At 42.9% G+C, this 8,728-nt stretch overlaps 1 protein-coding gene across 1 annotated transcript in view; it reads right to left on the bottom strand.

Annotated features, from left to right (window-relative positions):
• The window catches only part of LOC110515884 (glutamate receptor ionotropic, NMDA 3B), a 29,916-nt gene extending 21,566 nt beyond the window's left edge, over positions 1-8,350 (bottom strand). The window contains exons 1-2 of the mRNA XM_036982694.1: positions 7,926-8,350; positions 7,609-7,781 (exon numbers count right to left, since the gene is read on the bottom strand). Of these exons, the coding sequence (XP_036838589.1) occupies positions 7,609-7,781; positions 7,926-7,997 (245 nt within the window). The 5' untranslated portion in view covers positions 7,998-8,350. The remainder of the gene's footprint in view (positions 1-7,608; positions 7,782-7,925) is intronic.
• Between the last annotated feature and the right edge of the window lie 378 nt (positions 8,351-8,728).

Raw genomic sequence — 8,728 nt, forward strand, 5'->3', positions numbered from 1 at the left:
CAAATGTCATATTATATATATATATATACAGTGTTGTAACAATGTACAAATGGTTAAAGTACTATCTCTCTGTCTCTCTGTCCTCTCTCCCCCTCTCTCTCTCTATCTCTCTGTCCTCTCTCCCCTCTCTCTCTCTATCTCTCTGTCCTCTCTCCCCTTCTCTCTCTATCTCTCTGTCCTTTTCCCCTCTCTCTCTCTATCTCTCTGTCCTCTCTCCCTCTCTATCTCTCTATCTATCTGTCCTCTCTCCCCCTCTCTCTCTCTATCTCCCTGTCCTCTCTCCCCCTCTATCTCTCTATCTATATGTCCTCTCTCCCACTCTATCTCAATTCAATTCAAGGGCTTTATTGGCATGGAAAACGTGTTAACATTGCCAAAGCAAGTGAGGTAGATAATATACAAAAGTGAAATAAACAATAAAAATTCACAGTAAACATTACACATACAGAAGTTTCAAAACAAAAAGACATTACAAATGTCATATTATATATATATATATATATATATATATATATATATATATATATAATATATACAGTGTTTTAACAATGTACAAATGGTTAAAGGACACAAGATAAAATAAATAATAATAAATATGGGTTGTATTTACAATGGTGTTTGTTCTTCACTGGTTGCACCCAGTCTCTCTATCTCTCTGTCCTCTCTCCCCTTCTATCTCTCTATCTCTTTGTCCTCTCTCCCCCTCTATCTCTCTATCTCTTTGTCCTCTCTCCCCCTCTATCTCTCTATCTCTGTCCTCTCTCCCCCTCTATCTCTCTATCTCTTTGTCCTCTCTCCCCCTCTATCTCTCTATCTCTCTGTCCTCTTTCCCCCCTCTCTCTCTCTCTCTCTCTCTCACTCTGTCCTTCTTGCTCTCTCTCTTCAGTTGATTTGGCAGCTGTGTCTATTGAAGGGCTGTATGGTCGATGTCACTAAGATAACAACACCCTGTTTGATCTCCTCCTCTCCTCCTCTCTCCTTTCCTCTCCTCCTCTCTCCTTTCCTCTCCCCCTCTTTCCTTCCTCTCCTTCTCCTCTTTCACCCCACTCCATAATGTGGGTAGAAGTGTTGTAGTAGAATGTTGTTGTTCTAAACAGAAAGAAGGCCGATCGACAGCGTATAGCTTCACACACTTTGGTGAGAAAACGTAAAGACCATTTATGCTTCTTTCAGAATCCAAGGCCTGTCATGTTATTAGTCTGTGACTTAAATCTCAGTGGATACTGCTGCTGTGGGTGGTTGGGACCTTTACAACTCTGTTGGTCAGTGTGATCAGACAGACAGACAGACAGACAGACAGACAGACAGACAGACAGACTATCTGTAATCTGGCTAGGTTTCCAACAAACTCCCGAAGTAATTGTAGGTTTAACACTGAAAAAGCCCTGCTTCCTTTCCTCATTTCCTCCCTCACTCCTTCACTCCATCGATCCCTCTCTCCCTCAGGCATTGGGCGGTTAATTACCTTTCCGACCGGAAGTAGTCTAACTTCCAGTACTTTGTAATAGACACTGGCCCTGTTAGCCCTATCTATCTATATAAAGCCGTCAGACAGAACACTGGCTCTATCTATGTAAAGCTGTCAGACAGAACACTGGCTCTATCTATGTAAAGCTGTCAGACAGAACACTGGCTCTATCTATGTAAAGCTGTCAGACAGAACACTGGCTCTATCTATATAAAGCCGTCAGACAGAACACTGGCTCTATCTATGTAAAGCTGTCAGACAGAACACTGGCTCTATCTATGTAAAGCTGTCAAACAGAACACTGGCTCTATCTATCTATGTAAAGCTGTCAAACAGAACACTGGCTCTATCTATCTATGTAAAGCTGTCAGACAGAACACTGGCTCTATCTATGTAAAGCTGTCAGACAGAACACTGGCTCTATCTATGTAAAGCTGTCAGACAGAACACTGGCTCTATCTATATAAAGCCGTCAGACAGAACACTGGCTCTATCTATCTATGTAACGCTGTCAGACAGAACACTGGCTCTATCTATCTATGTAAAGCTGTCAGACAGAACACTGGCTCTATCTATCTATGTAACGCTGTCAGACAGAACACTGGCTCTATCTATCTATGTAACGCTGTCAGACAGAACACTGGCTCTATCTATCTATGTAAAGCTGTCAAACAGAACACTGGCTCTATCTATCTATGTAAAGCTGTCAAACAGAACACTGGCTCTATCTATGTAACGCTGTCAGACAGAACACTGGCTCTATCTATCTATGTAAAGCTGTCAAACAGAACACTGGCTCTATCTATCTATGTAACGCTGTCAGACAGAACACTGGCTCTATCTATCTATGCAACGCTGTCAGACAGAACACTGGCTCTATCTATGTATAGATGTCAGACAGAACACTGGCTCTATCTATCTATGTAAAGCTGTCAGACAGAACACTGGCTCTATCTAGGTAAAGCTGTCAGACAGAACACTGGCTCTATCTATGTAACGCTGTCAGACAGAACACTGGCTCTATCTATCTATGTAAAGCTGTCAGACAGAACACTGGCTCTATCTATATAAAGCTGTCAGACAGAACACTGGCTCTATCTATGTAACGCTGTCAGACAGAACACTGGCTCTATCTATCTATGTAAAGCTGTCAGACAGAACACTGGCTCTATCTATGTAAAGCTATCAGACAGAACACTGGCTCTATCTATGTAAAGCTATCAGACAGAACACTGGCTCTATCTATGTAAAGCTGTCAGACAGAACACTGGCTCTATCTATGTAAAGCTGTCAAACAGAACACTGGCTCTATCTATGTAAAGCTGTCAGACAGAACACTGGCTCTATCTATCTATGTAAAGCTGTCAGACAGAACACTGGCTCTATCTATGTAAAGCTATCAGACAGAACACTGGCTCTATCTATGTAAAGCTATCAGACAGAACACTGGCTCTATCTATGTAAAGCTGTCAGACAGAACACTGGCTCTATCTATGTAAAGCTGTCAAACAGAACACTGGCTCTATCTATGTAAAGCTGTCAGACAGAACACTGGCTCTATCTATGTAAAGCTGTCAAACAGAACACTGGCTCTATCTATGTAACGCTGTCAAACAGAACACTGGCTCTATCTATCTATGTAACGCTGTCAGACAGAACACTGGCTCTATCTATCTATATAAAGCTGTCAGACAGAACACTGGCTCTATCTATCTATGTAAAGCTGTCAGACAGAACACTGGCTCTATCTATCTATGTAACGCTGTCAGACAGAACACTGGCTCTATCTACAGTGCCTTGCGAAAGTATTCGGCCCCCTTGAACTTTGCGACCTTTTGCCACATTTCAGGCTTCAAACATAAAGATATAAAACTGTATTTTTTTGTGAAGAATCAACAACAAGTGGGACACAATCATGAAGTGAACAACATTTATTGGATATTTCAAACTTTTTTAACAAATCAAAAACTGAAAAATTGGGCGTGCAAAATTATTCAGCCCCCTTAAGTTAATACTTTGTAGCGCCACCTTTTGCTGCGATTACAGCTGTAAGTCGCTTGGGGTATGTCTCTATCAGTTTTGCACATCGAGAGACTGACATTTTTTCCCATTCCTCCTTGCAAAACAGCTCGAGCTCAGTGAGGTTGGATGGAGAGCATTTGTGAACAGCACTTTTCAGTTCTTTCCACAGATTCTCGATTGGATTCAGGTATGGACTTTGACTTGGCCATTCTAACACCTGGATATGTTTATTTTTGAATCATTCCATTGTAGATTTTGCTTTATGTTTTGGATCATTGTCTTGTTGGAAGACAAATCTCCGTCCCAGTCTCAGGTCTTTTGCAGACTCCATCAGGTTTTCTTCCAAAATGGTCCTGTATTTGGCTCCATCCATCTTCCCATCAATTTTAACCATCTTCCCTGTCCCTGCTGAAGAAAAGCAGGCCCAAACCATGATGCTGCCACCACCATGTTTGACAGTGGGGATGGTGTGTTCAGCTGTGTTGCTTTTACGCCAAACATAACGTTTTGCATTGTTGCCAAAAAGTTCAATTTTGGTTTCATCTGACCAGAGCACCTTCTTCCACATGTTTGGTGTGTCTCCCAGGTGGCTTGTGGCAAACTTTAAAATACACTTTTTATGGATATCTTTAAGAAATGGCTTTCTTCTTGCCACTCTTCCATAAAGGCCAGATTTGTGCAATATACGTCTGATTGTTGTCCTATGGACAGTGTCTCCCACCTCAGCTGTAGATCTCTGCAGTTCATCCAGAGTGATCATGGGCCTCTTGGCTGCATCTCTGATCAGTCTTCTCCTTGTATGAGCTGAAAGTTTAGAGGGACGGCCAGGTCTTGGTAGATTTGCAGTGGTCTGATACTCCTTCCATTTCAATATTATCGCTTGCACAGTGCTCCTTGGGATGTTTAAAGCTTGGGAAATCTTTTTGTATCCAAATCCGGCTTTAAACTTCTTCACAACAGTGTCTCGGACCTGCCTGGTGTGTTCCTTGTTCTTTATGATGCTCTCTGCGCTTTTAACGGACCTCTGAGACTATCACAGTGCGGGCACATATATACGGAGACTTGATTACACACAGGTGGATTGTATTTATCATCATTAGTCATTTAGGTCAACATTGGATCATTCAGAGATCCTCACTGAACTTCTGGAGAGAGTTTGCTGCACTGAAAGTAAAGGGGCTGAATAATTTTGCACGCCCAATTTTTCAGTTTTTGATTTGTTAAAAAAGTTTGAAATATCCAATAAATGTCGTTCCACTTCATGATTGTGTCCCACTTGTTGTTGATTCTTCACAAAAAAATACAGTTTTATATCTTTATGTTTGAAGCCTGGAATGTGGCAAAAGTTCGCAAAGTTCAAGGGGGCCGAATACTTTCGCAAGAAACTGTATCTATATAAAGCTGTCAGACAGAACACTGGCTCTATCTATGTAAAGCTGTCAGACAGAACACTGGCTCTATCTATCTATGTAAAGCTGTCAAACAGAACACTGGCTCTATCTATCTATGTAACGCTGTCAGACAGAACACTGGCTCTATCTATCTATGTAAAGCTGTCAGACAGAACACTGGCTCTATCTATGTAAAGCTGTCAGACAGAACACTGGCTCTATCTATCTATGTAACGCTGTCAGACAGAACACTGGCTCTATCTATCTATGTAAAGCTGTCAGACAGAACACTGGCTCTATCTATGTAACGCTGTCAGACAGAACACTGGCTCTATCTAGGTAAAGCTGTCAGACAGAACACTGGCTCTATCTATGTAAAGCTGTCAGACAGAACACTGGCTCTATCTATGTAACGCTGTCAGACAGAACACTGGCTCTATCTATGTAAAGCTGTCAGAGAGAACACTGGCTCTATCTATGTAAAGCTGTCAAACAGAACACTGGCTCTATCTAGGTAAAGCTGTCAGAGAGAACACTGGCTCTATCTATGTAAAGCTGTCAGACAGAACACTGGCTCTATCTATGTAAAGCTGTCAAACAGAACACTGGCTCTATCTATCTATGTAAAGCTGTCAGACAGAACACTGGCTCTATCTATATAAAGCTGTCAAACAGAACACTGGCTCTATCTATGTAAAGCTGTCAGACAGAACACTGGCTCTATCTATGTAAAGATGTCAGACAGAACACTGGCTTTATCTATGTAAAGATGTCAGACAGAACACTGGCTCTATCTATGTAAAGCTGTCAGACAGAACACTGGCTCTATCTATGTAAAGCTGTCAAACAGAACACTGGCTCTATCTATCTATGTAAAGCTGTCAGACAGAACACTGGCTCTATCTATGTAAAGATGTCAGACAGAACACTGGCTCTATCTATGTAAAGATGTCAGACAGAACACTGGCTCTATCTATGTAAAGATGTCAGACAGAACACTGGCTTTATCTATGTAAAGCTGTCAGAGAGAACACTGGCTCTATCTATCTATGTAAAGCTGTCAGACAGAACACTGGCTCTATCTATATAAAGCTGTCAGACAGAACACTGGCTCTATCTATGTAAAGCTGTCAAACAGAACACTGGCTCTATCTATGTAAAGCTGTCAGACAGAACACTGGCTCTATCTATCTATGTAAAGATGTCAGACAGAACACTGGCTCTATCTATGTAAAGATGTCAGACAGAACACTGGCTCTATCTATCTATGTAAAGCTATCAGACAGAACACTGGCTCTATCTATGTAAAGCTGTCAGACAGAACACTGGCTCTATCTATCTATGTAAAGATGTCAGACAGAACACTGGCTCTATCTATCTATGTAAAGCTGTCAGACAGAACACTGGCTCTATCTATCTATGTAAAGCTATCAGACAGAACACTGGCTCTATCTATGTAAAGCTATCAGACAGAACACTGGCTCTATCTATGTAAAGCTATCAGACAGAACACTGGCTCTATCTATGTAAAGCTATCAGACAGAACACTGGCTCTATCTATGTAAAGCTATCAGACAGAACACTGGCTCTATCTATGTAAAGCTATCAGACAGAACACTGGCTCTATGTAAAGCTGTCAGACAGAACACTGGCTCTATCTATCTATGTAAAGATGTCAGACAGAACACTGGCTTTATCTATGTAAAGCTGTCAGAGAGAACACTGGCTCTATCTATCTATGTAAAGCTGTCAGACAGAACACTGGCTCTATCTATGTAAAGCTGTCAGACAGAACACTGGCTCTATCTATCTATGTAAAGCTATCAGACAGAACACTGGCTCTATCTATCTATGTAACGCTGTCAGACAGAACACTGGCTCTATCTATCTATGTAAAGCTGTCAAACAGAACACTGGCTCTATCTATCTATGTAAAGCTGTCAGACAGAACACTGGCTCTATCTATGTAACGCTGTCAGACAGAACACTGGCTCTATCTATCTATGTAACGCTGTCAAACAGAACACTGGCTCTATCTATCTATGTAAAGCTGTCAGACAGAACACTGGTTCTATCTATCTATGTAACGCTGTCAGACAGAACACTGGCTCTATCTATCTATGTAAAGCTGTCAGACAGAACACTGGTTCTATCTATCTATGTAACGCTGTCAGACAGAACACTGGCTCTATCTATGTAACGCTGTCAGACAGAACACTGGCTCTATCTATCTATGTAAAGCTGTCAGACAGAACACTGGCTCTATCTATGTAAAGATGTCTGACAGAACACTGGCTTTATCTATGTAAAGCTGTCAGACAGAACACTGGCTCTATCTATCTATGTAAAGCTGTCAGACAGAACACTGGCTCTATCTATGTAAAGCTGTCAGACAGAACACTGGCTCTATCTATCTATGTAAAGATGTCAGACAGAACACTGGCTCTATCTATGTAAAGCTGTCAAACAGAACACTATCCCTGTCTTTGTAATGGTGTCAATAAAGCTTTGTATAGCTGTCTAAAGCTAATCTAGCCACAGTCCCAAGCCTTAAGTCTATCTACAATCTGTCCAGGTCTGTCTGTTTATTCTCAGGCTTGGCATGGATTATAAATGGGACAGGTCCTCTCAGACTCCATTCTATCATCTGGTGCCAATGGCTGGAGGAGGGGAGAGAGATGTGTGTGTGTGTGTATATGTGTGTGTGTGTGTGTACAATATATCTACCTGGCCAGGTACTGTCCAGACGAGGGCACTTCCTCTTTGTTAGGTTTGTCGTAACAGTTGACCAGGTTCTGGATCAGAGCCAGGTCTGGCCTCACCTCACTGGCCGACGTCACCGCCTGGCCAATCAACCGCAGCGCGTCTCGGATGAAGAAGGTGATGGGCTTACGACCCACCTAGACACACACACACACTTTTAAATGGGTTTTCAAAGGTCAAATAAAACCAACACCAAATAAATCAATCAGCCAATCAATGAATCACCCAATCAATCAACCAAACAATTCAATGAATGAATAAATCAACCAATTAATAATCACCTCTCCATAAGCCAATAGGCCGAGGGGCCCGCCCAGCGAGAGGAGAGAGTCAGGTGACAGAGGGTTACCCATAATCCACTGCAGTGTGGGGAGTGAGGGAGTGAGACGCTGGGCGCAACGGAGGACAGAAGAGAGACATTCTGGGTCGGAACCAAGGATGACCACGGAGGAGAGAGGAGAGGCGGAGCGAAGAAGACGACGGGAGAGGAGAGACAAGACCTCAGCTTCCCTCTTGTCTTCTCTGGTCTCATCATTTGTTTCTTCACCTCTCTCAGCCCCTCTTTCCTCCTTCCCTCTCTCCTCCCTCCTCTCCTCCTTCCCTCTCTCCTCCCTCCTCTCCTCCTTTCCTCTCTCCTCCCTCCTCTCCTCCCCTCCTATATGTGTAAGGTTGATGATATCCAGTAGATTCCAGCTTGTTCCTTTCTGTGTCTCTAGATGTTTCAATAGTCCCTCCCCCCTCTCCTCCCATCCAGGACACACCACAGCAACTCCCCCTCCACCCCCTTCCTGACCCCTGCCTCCCCCCTCTCTTCTCCCTTCACCCTTTGTCTCCCCCTCTACCCCCTGGAGAACAGAGAGCAGAAGGTTGGCCAGGCGAGAGGGTGGAACACGAACTGACATTTGGAGATGGAACTGGTTCTAGGGGGAGAGAGAGAGAGAACAGAATGTTACCAGAACCAAACCATTCTGCAATACTTTCATAGAGTGATGTTCATAAATCTTGAATGTTGTTGAATGGATAGAAAGGCCCCTGAGTGAGCTACCTGTGCTCCCTTCTTCCAGACTCTACTTTCCAACCATGT

Source organism: Oncorhynchus mykiss, chromosome 7 (assembly GCF_013265735.2).
Source record: "Oncorhynchus mykiss isolate Arlee chromosome 7, USDA_OmykA_1.1, whole genome shotgun sequence".
Classification (NCBI taxonomy): domain Eukaryota; kingdom Metazoa; phylum Chordata; class Actinopteri; order Salmoniformes; family Salmonidae; genus Oncorhynchus; species Oncorhynchus mykiss.